The sequence below is a fragment of the Vespula pensylvanica genome, chromosome 15 (genome assembly GCF_014466175.1).
Source record: "Vespula pensylvanica isolate Volc-1 chromosome 15, ASM1446617v1, whole genome shotgun sequence".
Taxonomy (NCBI): domain Eukaryota; kingdom Metazoa; phylum Arthropoda; class Insecta; order Hymenoptera; family Vespidae; genus Vespula; species Vespula pensylvanica.
Window position 1 is genome coordinate 4841597 of NC_057699.1, and position 20539 is coordinate 4862135.

General features: G+C 41.7%; 5 protein-coding genes across 7 annotated transcripts; 2 read left to right on the forward strand and 3 right to left on the reverse strand.

Moving 5' to 3' along the window:
- Nucleotides 1–1131: 1131 nt before the first annotated feature.
- On the forward strand, nucleotides 1132–2253 carry LOC122634552 (troponin C). Its single transcript, XM_043823600.1, has 3 exons — nucleotides 1132–1290; nucleotides 1494–1914; nucleotides 2036–2253. The coding sequence occupies exons 1-3, from the start codon at nucleotides 1288–1290 to the stop codon at nucleotides 2062–2064; spliced, it is 453 nt and encodes a 150-aa protein (XP_043679535.1). The 5' UTR covers nucleotides 1132–1287; the 3' UTR covers nucleotides 2065–2253.
- A 215-nt stretch (nucleotides 2254–2468) lies between these two features.
- Nucleotides 2469–6530, reverse strand: LOC122634541 (hexamerin-like). The gene is made up of 9 exons (XM_043823580.1): nucleotides 6372–6530; nucleotides 5840–6183; nucleotides 5466–5750; nucleotides 4827–5395; nucleotides 4065–4744; nucleotides 3825–3961; nucleotides 3464–3749; nucleotides 3197–3382; nucleotides 2469–3139 (listed from the first exon to the last, which is right to left on the reverse strand). The coding sequence occupies exons 1-9, from the start codon at nucleotides 6445–6447 to the stop codon at nucleotides 2562–2564; spliced, it is 3141 nt and encodes a 1046-aa protein (XP_043679515.1). The 5' UTR covers nucleotides 6448–6530; the 3' UTR covers nucleotides 2469–2561.
- A 1615-nt stretch (nucleotides 6531–8145) lies between these two features.
- On the reverse strand, nucleotides 8146–9183 carry LOC122634553 (acyl-CoA-binding protein homolog). Its single transcript, XM_043823601.1, has 3 exons — nucleotides 8989–9183; nucleotides 8471–8585; nucleotides 8146–8386 (listed from the first exon to the last, which is right to left on the reverse strand). The coding sequence occupies exons 1-3, from the start codon at nucleotides 9001–9003 to the stop codon at nucleotides 8253–8255; spliced, it is 264 nt and encodes an 87-aa protein (XP_043679536.1). The 5' UTR covers nucleotides 9004–9183; the 3' UTR covers nucleotides 8146–8252.
- Nucleotides 9184–9344: 161 nt separating this feature from the next.
- Nucleotides 9345–18332, forward strand: LOC122634540. 3 transcript variants are annotated; one of them, XM_043823577.1, is made up of 15 exons: nucleotides 9348–10957; nucleotides 11531–12413; nucleotides 12482–12807; nucleotides 12897–13294; nucleotides 13386–13531; nucleotides 14758–14949; nucleotides 15230–15811; nucleotides 15892–15992; nucleotides 16121–16223; nucleotides 16318–16669; nucleotides 16853–16966; nucleotides 17052–17213; nucleotides 17306–17500; nucleotides 17611–17927; nucleotides 17994–18332. In XM_043823577.1, exons 1-15 carry the CDS (start codon nucleotides 10745–10747, stop codon nucleotides 18206–18208), a joined length of 4299 nt encoding a protein of 1432 aa, XP_043679512.1. In that variant the 5' UTR covers nucleotides 9348–10744; the 3' UTR covers nucleotides 18209–18332. The 3 variants fall into 3 exon arrangements, with proteins under 3 accessions (XP_043679514.1, XP_043679512.1, XP_043679513.1); XM_043823579.1 differs by lacking the exon at nucleotides 17994–18332 and having other exon boundaries at nucleotides 9345–10957; nucleotides 17588–17784; XM_043823578.1 differs by lacking the exon at nucleotides 14758–14949.
- LOC122634550 (transmembrane emp24 domain-containing protein 5-like) lies at nucleotides 18227–20203 on the reverse strand. The gene is made up of 4 exons (XM_043823597.1): nucleotides 20012–20203; nucleotides 19233–19429; nucleotides 19069–19135; nucleotides 18227–18973 (listed from the first exon to the last, which is right to left on the reverse strand). Exons 1-4 carry the CDS (start codon nucleotides 20201–20203, stop codon nucleotides 18743–18745), a joined length of 687 nt encoding a protein of 228 aa, XP_043679532.1. The 3' UTR covers nucleotides 18227–18742.
- Between the last annotated feature and the right edge of the window lie 336 nt (nucleotides 20204–20539).

Here is a 20539-nt window from a genome sequence, read left to right on the forward strand (position 1 = left end):
GTCCGAAATAACCATAAACACGCTTATGCGTGACAGATTATGAAAAAGACTACATACGTAGTACTCTTTCTATACTATTCGAACGGAATTCCGGTTAAAAAATTGGAAAAGAAGAACCAAGGCCATTCCTCCAAGATATTAAACGACCATTTCAAAAACTGTGTGTCTACGCTGTGCGTGTCTCAAACAGCAAAAAAGAAGAAATTCAAAAAAAGATGAGATGCTGTAGAATAAAAGCGACGACGTAATAATTTGTAAACAAAAATTTATAAAACTTTTTCAAGAATGCAAAAGTACTCATATTTCGTAGTTTCATCATTTCTATCTGTCCCGAATGAATTTTTATTAAGGGACGCAACCTTCAAATCAAATGCGGCCTAGATCCTTATAGGGACAATAAAGATTTATAAGAAGGAACTGTGAATGGTATGAGAAACGCGCTATCCACCCTCTTGCGTTCTACGGCGCGAGCTCTCTTTTTGGCATCGTTCTCTTTATGTTCGAAACATTTGGCACAGAAATGTTGCTGTCCAATTCGCAGCTATCGTTCGATGTAACGGCAACGTTAATGAAAAAAGCTCCGCCTTTACGATAATGATTCGATTTGCATCAGATGACCGTTCCGCTCATCTTGTCGTCAAGACACAATCAACATGTCGAATTGACTAATCGTTTCGTCTATTACGCGATACTCGTGTGGCAGGGTACCAGAGACTAAACGATCTGCGCCGACCTAATTTTCCGTGACTGGAAAATGCACGGACGATGATGAATCGTGCTCAAAGTGCTCCAAGTACTCGAGGACGAGAGGGACTCGATATATTTTTATCGTACCGCATGCCAGGTAACGTCGCGCCTTGTAATCGTTTGCAGGGACAGACTGCGTGGGCAGCGAACTAAGAATGCTATGCTAATGCGCTAGTCGAGGACTGTACACAGACTCGTTAGACTGTATTTTGCGGTTAACGAAATAACTTTTAGCGCGACGCAACGCAGACAGGGAGAGAGAGAGAGAGAGAGAGAGAGAGAGAGAGAGACACACACACACAGACTTAAGGATCGTCTTCGTCATCTAACAACGCACGCGTGGAGAACTCGTGCGTTACCCACTTATAACATATTTCATTTTTCCTCGCGGCGGGCTCTATTTTTGAGCCGAAAATCATCGGCCGCGGCTCTTTCTAGCTGTTTCACCAGACGCGGAGGAAGTCTTACATATAACGCGAGACGGAAGAACCGTCGGCTCTTCAGGTATCGATCGTCGGCCGTGCGAGAAAAAGCGTGATCATGGTAAGGATCTCCGTCCTTCTTCTCTTTGCCTATATTCATTACTCTTTGCCTCTCTCTCTCTCTCTCTCTCTCTCTCTCTCTCCCCCCCACTTTTCGTCCCTCTTCCTAAAGGCTGAAAAAATAAAAAAGTCTTTATTGATCCATTCGAAAAGTAAAACGTTTCTTAAGATGTTAATATGTGTTCGTTTACCGATCAATTGAAGGAAGAAGACGAGCAAAAAATGGCGGTAATGCGTAAAGCCTTCCAAATGTTCGACACAACGAAGAGCGGTTTCATCGATACCCTCAAGATATCAACGATATTGAACACGATGGGTCAACTCTTCGACGATGGAGAACTGAATGCGATAATAGAGGAAAACGATCCCGAAGGTACGGGCAAGGTGAACTTTGATGGATTCTGTAGGATCGCAGGACGATTTCTCGAGGAAGAAGACGCCGAAGCGATGCAGGAGGAACTTAAGGAGGCCTTCCGATTGTACGACAGAGAAGGAAACGGTTATATCACTACGGCTACGCTGAAAGAAATTTTAGCTGCGTTAGATGACAAATTAACTAGTTCCGATCTTGACGGCATAATCGCTGAAATCGATACAGACGGTTCTGGAACGGTGGACTTTGACGGTACGCGTATACATTATTTTTTTAACATTTCTACCTTTTACATCGGATTTAAGATGTCTTCAAAGTAACGTGACATGTGTACCTTCCGGTCACACCTCTATCTGCATGTAATTATTTACAGAATTCATGGAAATGATGACAGGCGAGTGAGGATGGGAAAGGAGTCTGTCACGAAAATGACGATTTCATTTCCTGAAAACATCACAAAAGACCGATATTAATGATAGAGGAAGAGAGAGAGAGAGAGAGAGAGAGAGAGAAAACTCTGTCAAGATCAGCGTTCGTTATACTAGCGTAATTTCCTAATAAAATGATCCTTTATCCAACTGGAAAGAAAGAGAAACGAGTTCAACTCTAAGTCCTAAAACGCGTTAGATCTCGCATTAAGATCCAATATCGGTATCGGAATCTATGATAGACATCGGAAAAGAATTCTGTCGTAATATGTTTTTATGGCAATTTATTTATTGCGCTTTCTCTATATTAATCATTCCTTTTTTATCTTTTTCGTATCGAGAGGTACGCGCACAGAGAGACAGACACACACGCAAACATTCCCGTAATGCGTGTTATTTTTAAGTGTGACATAGATCAAATTCAAATCGCTACGATATAATACACTAGTCACAAGTATTTCGGTGACGGTATTACTGGTTGATCATATTGGTGGGTTGACCCTCGTGTTTGACGTCAACGTCGCAAACGTAAATGTTGGAAACTGCAAGAGCACTGGAAGCAAGAGGTCTGTCCAATGGGTAACCGTAGGGTCTGCCGTCGAGGGAAATGGCACCACCGATGACATCGGAAATGTCCGTGTTCTGGTAGTAGTTATCGACTTGTTGCTCCTGAGCAGCTTGGCTGCCAGTTTGATAGACGCCTTGATATCCACCCGCGTGCGTTTTTCCGCTGCTGTGATATTGCGCCGACGGTCCTTGTTGTCCTAGCCAACCGTATTGGCTATGCCAATCAACGTGTTGACCTTGAGAACCGTGTTGCCCTTGCCAGCCGATCGTATTGGAAGCGTATATACCACCTTGTACACCTCCTTGCGCTCCACCTTGTGCTCCTCCTTGTACTCCTCCTTGTACTCCTGCTCCTTGCACACCTCCTTGTACTACTCCTTGTACGCCTACTTGCCCTTGTACTCCCGCTTGTACGCCTTCTTGTACGCCAGCTTGTACGCCAGCTTGCACGCCAGCTTGCACGCCGTGTATAGGCACGATACCTTTTATACCGTTACTCATTATTCGAATGACTCCTTGTACACCCCTACCTTGCATACCTTGTACGCCAGCTTGAACTCCGCCTTGAACGCCAACGGCCGATTGTTGCTGTCCGGGGTTTTGTTGTTGCTGTACGTATTGGTGATGCAATTGCTGCTGTACGTGCCCATACTGATTAGCTATCACTTGGCTGTACGGAGATTGTCCTTTTTTCGCGTAAAAATTACTGTGCTCTGTGTCGATGGCTGGAAATAAGAAATTTTTTATGCGATCAACCTTATCCAGTAGCGACCAACTTGATCTTTTTTCCACTGATTGAACACCACCTTCGATAAATTGTCCTAGATTATTTTGCTCGGGCAAAACTTCTACGGTTTTCTTCACACCCTGCATCTGCAAGAGCTGCCCCTGCTGCTGTTGATACTCTTTAGCTCCTACTATCTGATAATGTTCCTGATAATTCTGGTATTCTTGTTGGACGACTGGTCCATAGTGTGAATTCTGCTGTGCCGTTGATGCGGCGGAGATCACTACGAGAAGCTGGAGTGGTAAACCGTTGTAAGTACCCTTGGGAAGAGATAACCTGGCAGGGAACCCATAGATGTGTTGCGGCTGTAAATATACGTGCGATCGTTATAAACTAGCACTTTCATTTGCCCTAATCTCGTTCTTGAAACAAATCATTACTTTGGTGATGTATAACGGCTGCTGAGAGTTAATGGCAGCGTTAACGCCTTCTTGGATGGTTTGCGTCGATGGATAGTCGTAGCTTCGTCCTGGCGTCTGTTGGGAGTTCCTAATGATGACATTTTGCCCTTGTTGCACTGTAAATTAAATCACGTACGAAATCATTTCTTCTTCGTTGTAAACAAATTATGATGAAAATGAATGTTTTTATGAAGGACTCTGGAAGAATTTCATACGCACGCTCGTGAACGAACTGGTCGAATTCTACGAATAATTGTCTGTGTTGAGATATGCTAATTGGTTGCCCTTGGTAATCGTGTTTTGGTCCAAGATAGACGCGAACGACTGCGCCGGGGATGTATCTCTGACTTTGAACGGTGATTTGATAACTGTACGGGTGATGATCCAATCTCATTAGTTTAGCCTGAACAGTTGGTCCTTGCTGTTGTCCTTGCTGTTGTCCTTGCTGTTGTCCTTGCTGTTGTCCTTGCTGTTGTCCTTGCTGCTGTCCTTGTTGCACGCCTTGCTGTTGTCCTTGTTGCGAGCCTTGTTGCCGTTCTTCTTGGGCATCTTGTCCTTGTTGACCGTTCTGTCCACCTTGAATTCCTTGCTCTTGTCCTTGAACGGTTACCTCGTTAAGGCTCACGTAATACTCGTCGAAGAAAGTCGTCAATGGGGAGACAACAACGGATTGGATGGTAACGCCGGGAAGAACGAGATCGTTGTATTGGTACGGTGGCAAGGATTTTTGATAACGCTTGTAGAGATTGATTACTTTTTGGTAAAGTTGGTAGAAGGCTGGATCGCGAACAGATGTCTCGGCATGTTCCAAAACGGATGGCGTATAGTCGTAAATATTTTGAACATGGGGAGCGTTGCCAAGGAGTTGGTTAGCTGCTGCTTGAAGGCTGCCATAGTATCTATTCAAGAGATAAAAGATGTACTATTTCAATCTCACTATTTCCATTATGGAAAGTCTATCTTATGTCGAATGAATCGTACCTTGGATTTACACTCTTGCCAGTTCCTTGAATCAATTCGGCAAGAATGTTCAAGCCTTGCGGTTGGTAAAGGGATAATAGAACACCTTGCGAAGTTTGAACGTATCCAGAGTCGATGGCTTCGATCAATCTCTGTTCCAAAGTCTTCACAGCCTCGCTCAATTCCTGTTGTTGTAGACCTTGTTGTTCAAGATTCAAGATTTCTGGACGTCCAGGGAACGGAAGACCATTGGGATGTTGAAGATGAGGCTCGAACGGAGCCTGTACGGTAACGTAGTCGAAGTGATTGATCGGACCAAGTCCGTTGGCAAGGCGATTCAATTGGTAATGGGCCAGAAGTTGTTGGTGAAGGTAGGCGGATCGGCTTCCTTTACCGATTGGACTATCTTGTTCGGACGGCTGGTAACCTCCTAATTGATAGTAATGTTGCTGTTGCTGTTGCTGCTGCTGTTGCTGCTGCTCCTGTTGTTGCTGCTGATGCTGCTGATGCTGGTGTTGCTGATGCTGCTGCTGTTGCTGCTGCTGCTGCTGCTGCTGCTGCTGTTGCTGCTGCTGCTGCTGTTGTTGTTCCTGAAAAAAAATATTTTACTAGTCAATTTTAAGTCTGGACAGATTTTCAAAGTAACGATTGCGCGCTTACCTGTTGCAAGATGTTACTAGCTAGATGAACGTAAGCGTAGTAATTTGCGAGTCCGACGTCATGTGTGAAGTAAGAAAGCTGATCTTCTCCGTGTGGCAAGTATGCGGTTTGGTTAACAGGAATGACAACATTTTGAACGTTCGAAGAGTGAATAATTTGCGAACCGATTTTTTCCGCTTCCTGGATGATTCTAGAGTCAAAGTAGTATTGGGGCAAGATTTCGTATCTTGGAGGTAAAATTATCCCTTGGGTGTCTTGACGTTGTAAGACGGCAGCGGTGAAGGCCTATTTTATCAGGCACAAAATCATTTCGTTATGACGATTTTATATGATTTTCTATGAACGATGATTCGTATTGAAATGTGAAAATATACCTGAAGGAATTGTCCTTCGTTGACATTAACGCGAGCATAAGCGGCGGTATTTAAGAAAGTTTGATAGTCGATTGCATCCAATAAGATCTTTTGAAGAAGAGCTGCTTCTTTACGCAGTTGATCGACAGAGTTGGAGAAGGCAGTGCCCCTAGGCTGAACCAAACCGTCTTTAACGGCATTGCCGTAATACTCGGCGATTATCGGATTTTTATACTTATTGGAGTTGGCAACAATGTCGTAGGTATGGCCGAGTTGATTGAGTTGCGGGTTTGGTATATTATCCTGAGTGATCTGTTGAAGAAGGTCGATGGAATTCTGCTGCTTCTGCAAGAGTTCTTGATTCGCTGCAATTAATAAAAGAATATGTTAGATTCGGGCGTCCGACTTCGTTCCTTTCGACGGAAATAGATAGATTTAAGTACAATGGCATTATAATAGAATTAACAATGCCATTAGGCGTTACATATGCTTAAAGGAAGCATAAGTTACAACTAGTTTTAGAAAACAAGTAAATAATTATTTTTTTACTTACCAGCACGCTGCTTTTGCTGCGGAGCTATAGCCGCCCCGAGGGCCACGAGCGTCAATAGAGGGAATGTATACCGCATTGTGTCTGATACAAGATTGCGTATGCTCACGGTGGGATTATGCACCCACTTTTATACCAAAGACATATCAAAGAGAGCTCATAATCGGTGACCTCGAGTCAAGCTTTTCTGACCCATGTCCCCCGCGATTTCGCTATCTAATAGCGATACCATCCCCCGTTTACGTTACGCGAAACGTGTCTGACACCGCCGATCGAAGGTTAAGCCGTGATAATTATATTATTCCCTAATTATATCGGGTTGCGCTCTATCTTCAGTTGCTGCATCGCTATTGCTACCGGCTTAGGGTACCGCGAAAAAAACCTAGCAGGATGCCGGATATCGACGTTCGGACGTCGTTCGACGCAACCGTTACGGTTTTTTTGATTTTCAATTTAGAATTCGACCAATTCTAAACTAATAAAAAGTCGATCCGTGACCGTTCAACTCAGACGAACAACTTAATTATATCGTTATCGATTGAATGCGTATTATCAACGATCGACTTAATATTAAAACTATGCGTTTTTCTTTTTTTCTCTTTCCTTTCCTCTTCTTCTTTCCCACTATACGAGATATCGAATTAAACGGGTATTAAGTCGTTGCGCAAGGATGCACGAAATCCTACGGAAATCTGCATTAAGTCCGTGTTGTAGTGCAAAGAAACTAAGAACAGAACGAAGAAAATTCTTGAACGTATTCGTGACAGATTTGTTTCATCGATAATTAAAATTTAATATTACACTACGTGCATGTACGTTACTTTGCATGACTTATATTTATGATGTAATCATTATTTTAATAGAAATTAATGGGCCTTATCGAAGCGGTTCAATGTATCATTAGCGCGTATAACATGAAAACATCTTAAATTTTGCAATATCGAGTTATCTGAATCAGTCCACGAAAGGATAATAAAGGCCGATAATACTTAACGAACTCTCAGGTGATTATGCCTTGGGTCAGGGTTATCGTCTTGTTTTGCTATCCCGTTGACAGAATACATCTTTTATATCCTCGCAAGATTGCAAGTAGAGATTGAATCGAGATTGAGTCAAGGGCGAATAAAAAAGAAGACGATAATTTCCACTAAATTGAAATATCTATTATTTGACTAATCTATTTGAAAATATTTATATGATCGCAATCCAGGCGTTATATTTCAACGTTTTAGCCAAACGTTTTAGTCAGATTTATGATATTTAACGCGCTCGGGAGAGAAAAAGTGGCTCGAGTTAAACTTTCGATACGTGTCTCGCCTCAGCACATTCTTCGATTCGTCGTTATTATTGCAAAAAATATCTCGTTGATCCGACAAAATTCTAAGAAAAAAAAAAAAAAAAAAAAAAAAAGTCCAACTTTCCTTTCCATCTTCTCTTCCAAGTTAATGAAGGAACCGGTAAAAAAATGAACGTACGATGTTTCCATTGATCGATCGAGAACTGACTTTCATTGATTGCGAAACGTAGACTAATATTAGTTTTAACTATCGAAAGGATCATTTTCCTTTAATAAAGTCCTTTAAAAGGACGAAGGAGTTTGCCCGATATTTTTATACGCTTATACAAGAATAATTAATCGTATAAACGAACTTTTGCACTCGCGATAAATCGATTTCAATCTATGTCGGACCGATCCGATAACGATAATCTGGAAAAAAAAGATCTGAGGAGGGAAGGAGGAAAATATTGACAAAGGATAAAAAGAGAAACTATTGCGTATAGTAATCGTATTTTCCCAAAGAAAACGTATATATTTTATATAACTGCGTATATTTTCATATCCGTTCAATAAGTTCAATTATTCGTTCAATAATTGTCGTCTGATCATTTATATTTTTCCATCAATTCGCCGACATGCTTAATGTACGCCTCTTTAGCCGCTTCTTTCGAATTACCTTTCTTGCTTTTCCAAGCTTCCCATTTTGCCTTTCCTTTCAAATCGAATATACCGGGCTTCGCTGGAATTCCCATGAAACAGAAGACGTTGGAAGTAATTGCAAGAGGAGAAGATTTTGGAGCAACGAAAACTCGCAACAACTTACGCGTATCGCAATCCCCTATCGTAGCTTGTTTGTAAAGGGCATACAGTTCTAAAAGTTCTTCGTCGGTAGGACGCTTGGTAAGAGCTTTTACCGCTGTTTCGGCTGCTTCGAATTTCTACAAAAATCCGTCGTTCCTCAATACACATAAACCTTTTTTCGCTCACGATATACGCCAGTTTTTATTAAGTTTAATTAAGATACGCGCGAATACATATGTTTCCACGTTTATACACATTATAATCACAATTGAAGCTAAGAGAAATTTTTTAATACTTGACCCTTCGATCATTTTTATCGACGCGTCGATAAAATATATTTTATGATTATTGTGTGTGCGCGCGCGCGCGTGACATTCGTCTTTTTTAACAAATTTCGAGTTTTTTCGCGAAAGAAAAAACGAAAGCGGAAAAAGAAAAAGGGAGAAAGAAAATGTCTCGACGTAAAGATTTTGAATAGAAAATATAATGTTCGTTTTGTCGATAAGAAACGTGGTAAAAATAGCAAATGAAAAGATTTACCTGATCGAGAGACATCTTAATCGTATTTACTATTCGCTAGTTCGACGATGACTGACCATGTTCACTTTTACCTCGATTCAGCAAACTTTTGCTAATAAAAAAAGAACTGGCGATGACAATGCGCAAAGCTGGCGCACATTATCATAATGACGCGTAGAGATTGCGTCATTTACTTTCGCATTTAAAATCGATGTTTAATACATTAAATGATGTCCCTGCTATCTATATTAATAGGAGTAAAATGGAAAATGAAGAATCGTAGGAAAGAAATGATTTTCTCCGCGCAGTTTCGCCAGATAAGCAAATCTTGATCGATTGGGCTTATATCCGACTCGTACGGGATTTCCGTAAGGAAAAATTTCTTTAAATCGTCGTATGGAGAACCGGTCTAATAGCAGCGAGGGAAGTTATTCGAGCGAACGAGGCCAATGTGCCACATCATCATCCCGGACTCACCTGCGCTCAAGACCCCCCTGGAATTCTTGGCTCAGCCTCCGACTTTCTCGCACAAGTGTCATAACGAAGCGACAACGAATGACTTTTCAAATATCCTTCGTTTTCTTATCCTTTTCCTATCCCGAATCTTTTATGAAAATCTCATCGATATCGATTCGAGGGAATGTACGAAAATATATTTATAATTCGAATATGTTTAAAAATACAAATAGAGGAAGAAATAAATACGAAACGACGAGCCTGCTTAATGGCCTTTCGAAAGAATTCCGAACGTCATGTAATCGTTTCGAAGGAACGGAAAGGAAAGCGTATTTTGACACCTTCCTAACGCAACGGACCTCGATGGAATGTCCGCTTCAAGGCAAGAAGAAGAAATAAAAACGGAAAAGTACTGGATCATGGAGGATAATTTTAGCGGTCGTCCGAATCGAGTTGTAAATTCTTTTCTAAATGAAAATAAAAATAAAAGTAGTAGGAGAGACGAGATGCACTTATACTCTATTGTCAAATGCAATTACAACCATACGATTACTTATAAAATGTGATCGTAAATGTATTCGTGCTTGAGGGACGGAGAGTTTCTCCGCTTTCTCTCTCTCTCTCTCTCTCTCTCTCGCTCGCTCGCTCGCGCGCGCGCGCGCGCACGCACGCACGCTCGATTCGTTCGCAAATGGCGGACCATTCCGGAATGCGATCGAGCGGAGCTGCGGATGGTACGAGATTGGCTCGTCGCAAACGATCGTACACACTATGATGACGCACGAACGAGTGAACGAGCGAGCAAAGGTTTCACCGCGACGCGTAAACGCGACCGCCTTAGTCGCGTCGTTGCACGCATCAACGCTCGGTTACGATTTTCCTTATGTCCGTTCATTTCTTTGCGTGCTTTCGCAAAGCACCACGAGGTATATGCGGCCTTGACTTGCCGTATTTTCCATACAATCGAACGAATCCTATAATTATTATTCGTTGGATCGGCCAAATGCGAAAGTTTACCGAACGTTTAAGTGTGCTTCGATAATAGTAGGATCATTTTTCTTAAAAGCGTCTGCAATGGGTAACTCTGACTAGAATCTACAAAAGTAGTTTCATATCCAATGAAAATCCAAAGATGATCGTATATGTATCAACGACTTATCGCCGATTATACGATGCTATTCGTTCTTGTCAACGTCGAGAAACGTGATATGAGGAAGATAAAGAAACTGAACGAAATAACTAAAAACAAAGGTAATCGACGCCGATATACATGCGCGTTCGTGAGTGTCGTGAGTATGATCGAGATCGATGAGACGAGGACATGAGTTTAACAAGAAGCTCCAAAAGAGATTCCCTTCGTGGATGCGAAAAGGTGTCGGACAAAATTCTTTATCCCACGGTAAATAGTTTAGCCTTGAAGAGAGCGAGATTACCGTTGCAACTTCACGATGGTGGTACGGATATCGAGACGCAGGAGGAGATGAAAAAGGATTCGGGGCTAGTCCATCGGGAAAGCAAACGAACGGGTTTAATGGTACGTAGAAGTACAAAGAAGAGGAGACTTCTCTAAAATGGAAGCAGCTTTTGTCTCCTCTCTCTCTCTCTCTCTCTCTCTCATCTTACTATCATTCGCCCGCGTGTTCTTCCGCAAACGTTAACCGCGATACGCGAATAGGTAAACACCGTTAAAACTAACATAAGACGTAAGCGGCGCTGCGTTATAACGCCTTCTTATCGCACGCCTTTCCTCTTATCTACCTTCCGATTTAATCAATATGCCGTGGAATGTTCGTAGCGCTGGATCATGATAATTTCGTTATAGCTTCCCGACGAATTCTCCAAATTTTTTGAACGAGTCTTCGCAACGGTAATCCCATGATGCACTTTTTTTTCAACAATAGAACGAGAACGGACTATCACCAGCCACGTGTTTTGACCAGTCCACGGTTTTCGTTTTCTATCGATATATCGTACGATAGTTATATACCATTTTGGAAAAGAAGAATGTCTTTTTTTTTTTTCCCCCGAGCATTCTCAATGATCTTGCGCGTTTCTCGCATGGATATTTCCGAGTCAACGGCATAATTGAAATTTATTCCTTATCTAGGCTAAAGCCAGGAGCAGCCCACCTCGAAAATACCGCGCGAAAATCGAAATGATGGTAGAGAAACGAAACGAGACACTTGAGAGTGCCGAATCGGTCGAGATCGCCACCAGCACCCTAATCGATAGCGAAAAAGACGAGGAGCGTGTACGTTTGAAAGAAGAGATTAAAAAGGAGAGAATGGCCGACTCGGAGGAGAAAAAGAACGAATCGAGTGTCCTCAGGGAGAGACGTTGCTCGTATTCTTCGGAGGATTACGAAAAAGTCGATGTTAAAAGTCAATGTTACCCGGAAGCCTTCGTAGAACGTGACTTCGATGTCAACGAGAGCTTTCACCGCGAAAAGATCACGGGAATATCTAAATCGACGTATGATATAGAATCGATATCGTTTTCCAGCGACGAGGAGAAAAATAGTCTACGGAATAACAAGAAAAAGAAGAAGAAAAAGAAGAAGAGACAGTTTGCTAGAAACGTATTGCACTATGTACCAGGATATCCGGGCAAACGTCACAAGCAACCGACGAAGAAGAAGAAAAAGCATCATCGTTTCGCCACGTCGTTCGACTCACAAGCAAGATCCTTGGACGAAAAGGACGAAACGAGTATCGAAGAGAATCAGGACTTTTCGCGACCGAGGAGTCTCTCGAGATTCGAATTGAAGTACGTCATGATTTCGGCGCCATCGAACTTCGTTCACGTTGCTTCGGCTACCAATTCGCGCTTGATGTCGAATGAAAAGACCGCCGGCTCGAAATTAGAGCGATCGATTATCACCCACGAGGAAAAATCCGCTAATTTGCCTCTCCTCCTACGAGGGAAAGAAGTTGGCAAAAGTATAAATCGGCTTGTCGGCGAAGAAACGTCTATGGGAACCGACGTACGACGTACGTATCGCAAACTTAGCTCGAGCTTTCTTTTCCAAGGTTGCCACTGGTCTACTTCCTATTTCTAGATGTCAACGCAGGTAGAACGGCCTACGTAGAGATAAAAAGGACGTCCCTAGGCAACGCGGAGGAACGTACGGGCGAACTCGTGGATCCTTGCCAATCGGTGAAAATCGAAACGGACGATCGCGAGACGAGAATTTCTTACGAGCCTATATTACGCACCAATGTCAGTTTTCTTTGGAGCGATCGAACGAGGAATTTCTTGGACAACAAGAACGAGCAAGCTCGACTTTCTGCTTCGCTCGTAGAAAAGGACGAAGAGACGTTTGAGGAAAGGTCCGAGGAACCGTACGACGACGTGGGACCACCGCTGTCCAAGTCCTTCCCTCAGGTAGCTACAGTATCCCTTTTTGTTTTTCTTTTTTCTTTTCCCTCTCAACGACAATCATCGATCGTAGTTTAACAAACTCTATTCGTTAGGAAGACGATTACGACGATGTGGGACCATCTCCGATATGCTCCGAAGAAAATACTCTTGGCGATGGAAGATACGCGAAGGACGACACATACGACGACGTTTCGTTACCAATTTTCAATAATATCGAAGAAAAAGTTGAAACGTTATTGGAAGATAACGAGAAAGAAGGAAGCTCGATTAACAATGATTATTCCAGTCTCGAGGGTGCTGAGGACGAGAAGTATATTTACGATGACGTTGGTCTTCCCGTTGGCGAGGAACGCGTCAACAGTCTCTATGGAGATTCCATGGCCGCCTCTTTAATGGGAACGGTCCTGACGAACGGCAAAGAATCCGAGTGGGAGGACGTGGACGATTTTGCGAACGCGTTACCTTGCCTCTGTCAACGTGACTGCACATGGTAAAAGATCATTGATCAAAGATCAACGATGAGTGTTTTGAAAAAATATAAGAAACGGTTCGATGTCGAAAGAATCGTTTCATGCTTTCAGTGAAAAGAATGGCGAACGGTGCAATACGTGGGCTAAAAAGAAGCCTGGACAACGGTCCGGTAAAAAGTGGAAAAGACGACGTTCGAGAAGATCTAGGAAAACCTCGGCATGCTCCGCGCGAACACGCCACGACTCTATCGTTGACGGTAAGTCTATGGAGCAACTAAATGTCGCTTTTACGTAACGGCAACCTGTGTACAGTCCGCGATATGAAATGCCCGCCAATGTGGCATAGAGTCCTAGCATGTTCGAACCAAGGCTCGGATCTTCGTCAGTCTCTCTCTCTCTCTCTCTTTCTCTCTCTCTCTCTCTCTCTCTCTCGGCTCTGTCTTTATTGCATCACAGCGAGCTCGCTACTGTTGCTCGCTCGATCCAACTATTTTTTAATTATCATAACTACACGAAGGAAGATGTGAGAAAAAATCTTAACGATCGACCACGTATAATATCAATGCGTGTCTAGAATGGAAACGCAAAGGAAATGAACAAAAAGAAAATTCGAAAGACAGAAGAAGACAGGAGCGCACGCAGAATGGAAACGTAGTGGATTGGTCCGGCGTAGAAGGTGAAAGCGCTTCTTGTGCGCTCTCATTGTCAGTCACGGCTGAACCGGGCTCTGCGTCGCGAGGCTTTCCATATCTCTCGTCGTTGGGTTGCCAACAGACCGTGCGCGTTTCGTCTTCGCTTCAGTTTTATTCGAGCTGGTATTAAATCTTGGTGCGATAAAAAGTAGGCGATCCTTCATATATATGTATGCGTGCGTGCGTATATAGCACATATATAGACGTTTTCTTCTCTCTTCAATTCTAACGCTCGTGAAAGTTTGAAATTCCGAAATGTCGTGGAAATGAGACAGAGTCTAAGGACGCTCTCACGACGGCCGAACACGCAAGGTAAGAGAAGCCGTGCGAGAGAATGTGACTCGACGCGATTCCTCTCTCTCTCTCTCCTCTCTTTACCCCCCCCCCCGTTTCTGTCTTTCTCGACGAATGGAATTTCGATGGACTTGTTGCAACTTTCTCGAAGGTATTTCCGTCTTTCTCGCACTAAGAAAGAAATGCATATATTTTTTTATAGTCGTCCCAGTAGAAAAAGAGGAAAAACAAGAAATCGCAAAGGTCACGGGCTTCGACGCTATCGCTTCGATAACGACCTTGACACGTCTCGAGATATTTGAGAATCGTAGACAAAATATATCGAAGAAATGTTCTAGTCTTTGTTCTTCTTTCCTCGCGTCGGTCCCTATTCGTTTCGGAAAAAAAGAAAAGCAAAGCGAAGCGAAAAAAAAAAAAGAAAAAAGAAAGAAAATCATAGGTGGTTCGATGCGCAACGAAATATCAAAAGATTTTACCTTGCACGAATGATTTTCAAGTGGCCATCACCGGTTCCGCTCTGTTACTGGTCAATCATTTGGAAAAAAAGGAAGGGGGATGGAGATCACCGGAAAATTCGGAATTGGATGGAGAGTCCGTTGGTTCGAAGACCCAAGGCCTCGTCCAAATGAGACTCGTGGATCTTGACGAAGACACGGATATGCAGGAGGCATCGTGTTACGTTCACGAAGGTTTCCCCACGTATTTTCTTCTACGCGACATACATGATGTACTTTCGATGGACGAATTCAACGTTCTATACTGGGTCCACCGGTGCCCATTACTCTGCCACATTAAATTCTTCTAATCTAAAATCTATATATAAGAAACGTTTATTGATCTTTTGTTTGTCGAAATTTCTTTAACGATTGATAAAGTTTAATGATTAATTAGCGTTCCTTGAAATAAAAAAAAAAAAGAAAGAAAGAAAGAAAAAGAAATTAACCGTTCTCTCATTTCTATATCAAACAGAAAGCGCCTCGGAAGATAGCACGTACGAGAGCCTTCGTTTTTGCCAGCCGGACGAATTCGATACGGGTACGGATTCGGAAAGCGAAACGACGGGGCTCGTAAACGGGCCCGATCTTCGTGCCAAGGATCGAGGTGAAAATACTACTAATGGGAATATTTACCTGGAGGCTCCCGCGAAACCGATACCACCGCCTCCGAGAGAATCTAGTCTGACGGAAACTTTGGGTAGAAGAATAAAGATGTTACGAAGAACCTGGAGCATCACCAAGGGCAGTCTTGGTCGAATTCGAAGAAGAACGTTCGTCGAGGAAGAGCAAGCTTCCGAAGAAAGCAAGGACCTTGCCAACGTACACCATCAACTGCCGGACAATGGAAAATATTTTAGCTTTAGGAAACATTTCCGAAAAAACCTTACCAGTTTTTCGACCTTTTATCTAAACGATAGCAACGGCATTTGCACCTCGAGGAATAATAATAATAATGGTACCACCAAAGAGACCATTTATGGAAATACCAATTGGTACGCGTGGTCTGGTACGACGAAAATTAATAACGACTGCGAATCTTCGTCTCGAGACGTCGGTAAGTTAGAGCGCCTCTACGCATCTATGCGCTTCTCGTCACATGATCAAAATCCCGCGAATTATGAAATATTTTACTAGATCACTACAGCGTTTTGGCGGACCAAGAACCTTTGTATCAATTTTATGAGGCAGCCGTTGCACGCGTGGCCTTCGAATCGGATTCCGACGGATACGAGGAAGTAAACGGAAAAAAAAATATATATATATATATATCCTTCTATACGTATAATTTTCGACAGCTACGTTCCTCTTTCCATAGCAATGAAATCGAAGTAAAGCTTAATACGATCCATCTTCGTTTCTACAGGTAGAAGATTTAAATCCTCCTCCGCTTGCTACGGATTTTGTAAAACCAGGACAACGAACCTTATGGTGTCAAACTCCGCAAGTTGTACGTAGCGGACTCTTACGTGAGTATTCGATGTCAACGTGTCGCATAAAACAATCCACATTATCGTCGCGATACGTTTGATAGTTTAATGACGACGATCAACATTTTTCTAGAGAGATTAACACCGGAAGAAAAGAAAATACAAGAAGCCAAGTTCGAGATCCTTACGTCGGAAGCCTCCTACTTGAATTCGCTTCGCGTTCTTGACAACGAATTTCTTCGAAATCACGAGTTAACGAATGAAATTTTGACGGCTTCTGAAAAAGATAAACTATTCGCCGGAGTACCTGCTGTGATTAAAGCATCGGAAAGATTATTGGCGGATCTAGAAATAATATGGAAGGAAGATCCTACCTTACAAAATTTGCCTGACATTTTACTTGAACACTCGGGAAAATATTTAGACATATTCGTCGGATATTGCTCTAATCAAATTAAAATAGATACGACATTGAAAGAATTGAGGTAACGGTAACAATATCTAATGGTGAATACATACGCGCGTTCCTTCTCCTTCTATTTTGATCATTTTCGTTTTATTATTATTATTATTATTCTCATTATCATCATTATCGTCTTTTATTATTATTATCATCTTTTATCACCTCTACTTTGTTTAATACAAAAAATTCTTTTCGATCAAATAAGAGCGAGGAAAGGCTCCAAATTCGTAGAGGCTGTCACGCAAATAGAGTCCCGTCCTGAATGTCAAAGTTTGCCATTAAATTCGTTCCTTATGTTACCGATGCAACGTATTACAAGGTAAAATGCTTGTCGTAGCACGAACGTAGAAAAAAGAATAATGGTATCGTCTTAAATTTAGTTTTTACTTATTTTAAATTTACAGACTCCCATTGTTGGCCGATGCGGTACTTTCCAAATTATCTATAGAAAATACGGACAGATCCTCGTGGGAAAAAGTTCTATCGACTTTCACTTATGTCGCGTCGGAGTGTAACGAGGGTGCACGTGCTGCGGCTCAAGAAGCAGAAATGGAAACGATAACGAGGTAACGTTACCTTATCGTTCTTCTTCGCGTGTCGTTGCTTCTCTCATTTTACAATGGGTGAAGGAGTAATAGTTTCTATTTGATCTCCACAGAAAATTGGAATATTCGTCAAAAATTAAGTCGTTAGGATTAAAAAATCGACATTTAATTAAAAAAGGACCCGTTATACAGTTAACTATGAAGGCAGATATGGAATACAAGCTTACATTTGGGAAGAAGTTCAACAAAACACCGCTGTACCTTTTCCTACTTACAGATTATCTTCTAGTCACAAAGATTAAACACAAGTATGTCCAGGCAAAGCAACATTGCTGCTATGACTATTGCTTTCTCGCGCGTATAGAAACACGCCTATACGCATAAACGTATCTTAGAAAATTCGTCTTTCCATTTGCAGTACTCACGACGAAGCTTACATTGTCATAGATGTTTGCAAAAGAAATCTTCTTGCCTTGGAATCAGTTTCCGAAGACTCGCCCTTCGCTGGTCGCAATGCGATGATGTTAACTCTGTTGGAAAATTATTGTGGTAAACAAGCCGAATACGTTCTAACCTGTGAAAGCAATACGGAAAGAGAGAGGTGGTTGGAAGCTATTTCGCCACCTAAACGGGAAACAGTCGGGGAAACGCTTTACGAAGCCTGGGACTGTCCTCAAGTAATGGCTCTGTATTCTTATTCGCCGAACCAACCCGACGAGCTTTCATTGCAACCAGGTAAGTAACGAAAATATTTTATTTATTAAGAAAACTTTTATTTTATTAATCGTACGTACTTGCCAGGAGACGTTATAAACGTACTGAGAAAAATGACGGACGGCTGGTATCATGGCGAAAAGCTATTGAACGGAGAACAAGGTTGGTTTCCTGCTAATTATACGAAAGAAGTTGCCTCTGAACACGTCCGTGCGAGAAATTTGAAGCAGAGGCATCGTCTATTGGCCCTTACGCGTAGCGTTTTACAAAAAAGAGCAAAACAAAACTTGGCCATTTATTGAAGAGATCGTCTGCAAAAGTATCGTAACAAAAGTATGTCTGCATTTATTGTTCGTACGTTTATGTACATTTTAAATGTAATTTAATAGGACACCATTTAATAAATCTATATCGCTCTCCTTGTTATCACGATATAACTTATTGTGAAGTACAGTCAAAACACGTTTAACGCTCAAACGACAAGTGGAATGTTTGCTTATCGAGATAACGGTACAGTCTTACTTCAATTACAGCATCGATTCTACGAGAAGAGTATTGTGAGAAGAGTAAACGTGGTGGTAACGTGACGTGTAAATACGTTGAATTAAAATATTTCAAATTTTATCAAAAATATAGAAAACTTTTGAATTAAATTTGCGCGTTAAAATTACACGCTCGTATATAGGAATCATACAAAGATACAATAGTTTGTATAACAGATTTAAACGAAAACATCGGTAAGATTCGATATCCGACCATTATTATCGCCATAAAGAAAACGGCAAAATATAAAACAGTGGACATTGTCGTCTTCCCATCGTATTCTCATTCGGTAATCAGAGGCTCGCTTTCGAATATCTCGATGGTCTGACTTCAAATAATCTCTTAACAAAGTAAACCTGTATCACGGTAGTCACTGTAATAACAATTATTTGCGCGATGGACCACGTTTGAACGTAAAAATTATTGTCCAGAAGCAGATTTAAATCTCTTGCTTCTCGGCTACGGCTCAAATGTTGCGTTTGCAATATGTCATTAATGTTTTTCTCCACGCCTCTCAATGTACTCTGGAAAAAAAGAAGCAGATATATTATTCGAAAGAGCTTGGAAAAAGTATTGAGGTTAGAAAGCAAAATAGTTAAGTTCTCTTTTTACTACGTACCGTGAAATTTTCGACCGAGAGATTTAACTCCTCCAATTCCTTTGTGTACTTCTCCCATTGGTCGTACCTAACGAAATGGAAAAAAAAAAAAAAATATCTTCATCGTCACCAGACAGAATATCGTTCATCGAGAACGAATACAAGCTTTCTAAACCATTTTATACCTGATAACTGTTATATACAAATTCACCAATTTCGGGGCAAATCTGGAAAATTGATTGTCGATGCAAACGCTGTAATAACCTCCGGTAACCGACTGATCCTGATAATCCACGTCGGTTCTCCATTGGTACGGATGAACGATCACACCTTCCGGATTTCTCACTGCAAATCCGGCCTTTCCGTCTCCGCCACGTAGTACCTGTATTTAATGATAAATCTCTCTTAAAGAAAGGCAATAAACGATATAAACCTTTCTTCGTCCATGATTCGTTCGTAACTGCCTTACTTGACGATGTAGCTGCGCTTCTATTCGCAATGATAAATATCGATATCGGTTATGATCATACGCGATTCCATGTTAATATTGTATATTAAAATATACAATATTTTATTAACTTCCTACGTGGCCATGTACAAACAGAAACACACAAAGAAAAATATATAGATACATTCGCACGTGTAAAAATAAACATATGTAGTTGTTACGTTCGGTACAAGCGAACAAATAAAAATGGCGGATTGCACAGATATTGCGATACTCGAAAATGTTGATTATTTTTCAAGAAACTCATCGAACGTACTTGCGGTACGTTTCTAAAAGGAACCATATGGTTAATAACTCAATTGTCATTCCGACTAACCATCAGTCATCCTCCTTAGACTTTCACGCAGCGCACATCTTTCCACTCTCAACATATATAACTCAGTGGTGTTTTATTTACAGAAGAATCACATTATCCCAAGAGGTTATGCATCGAAGCACCGAAAGGAGACCGTGTACCTGGAAGCTGACGTAGAAAGTTGCGCCTGGATTTACGAATTGGAAATAGCAATCCTCCTTTCCGGCATCGATATGCACCTTGTAGTCCATTGCCACTGCGGGTAGAGTTTCGTACCACGGTCTATCTGTTTCGCATTTCGCTAAACCGATTATCGCTATGAAAATTAGATTTCGAACGAGAAAAGAAGACATCGCGCGCCTCGATATATCCGACCATTACACACCTACTCACCATTCTACTACATCACCCATTCCGAGTCAACTGACAAGTGTATTTCCCCTTCTCTTCCTTCTTTTCGCACAGCGGAGAGAAAGAGATTATTGCGCAAGCGCGATATAAATGTTTCTTCGTCAATTTTATCTTCGAAATGAATGTTATTTACATTTTATCTTAGAGTTCATCACATATTTACGTATGTGTACATTACAATCCGATATGGTTGGAACTGTGATCGAAAGAGTTCGACCAATAGGAATGTGTTTATGAATTAAAAACCTCAACTACTTTATAAATACATATATCGCGCG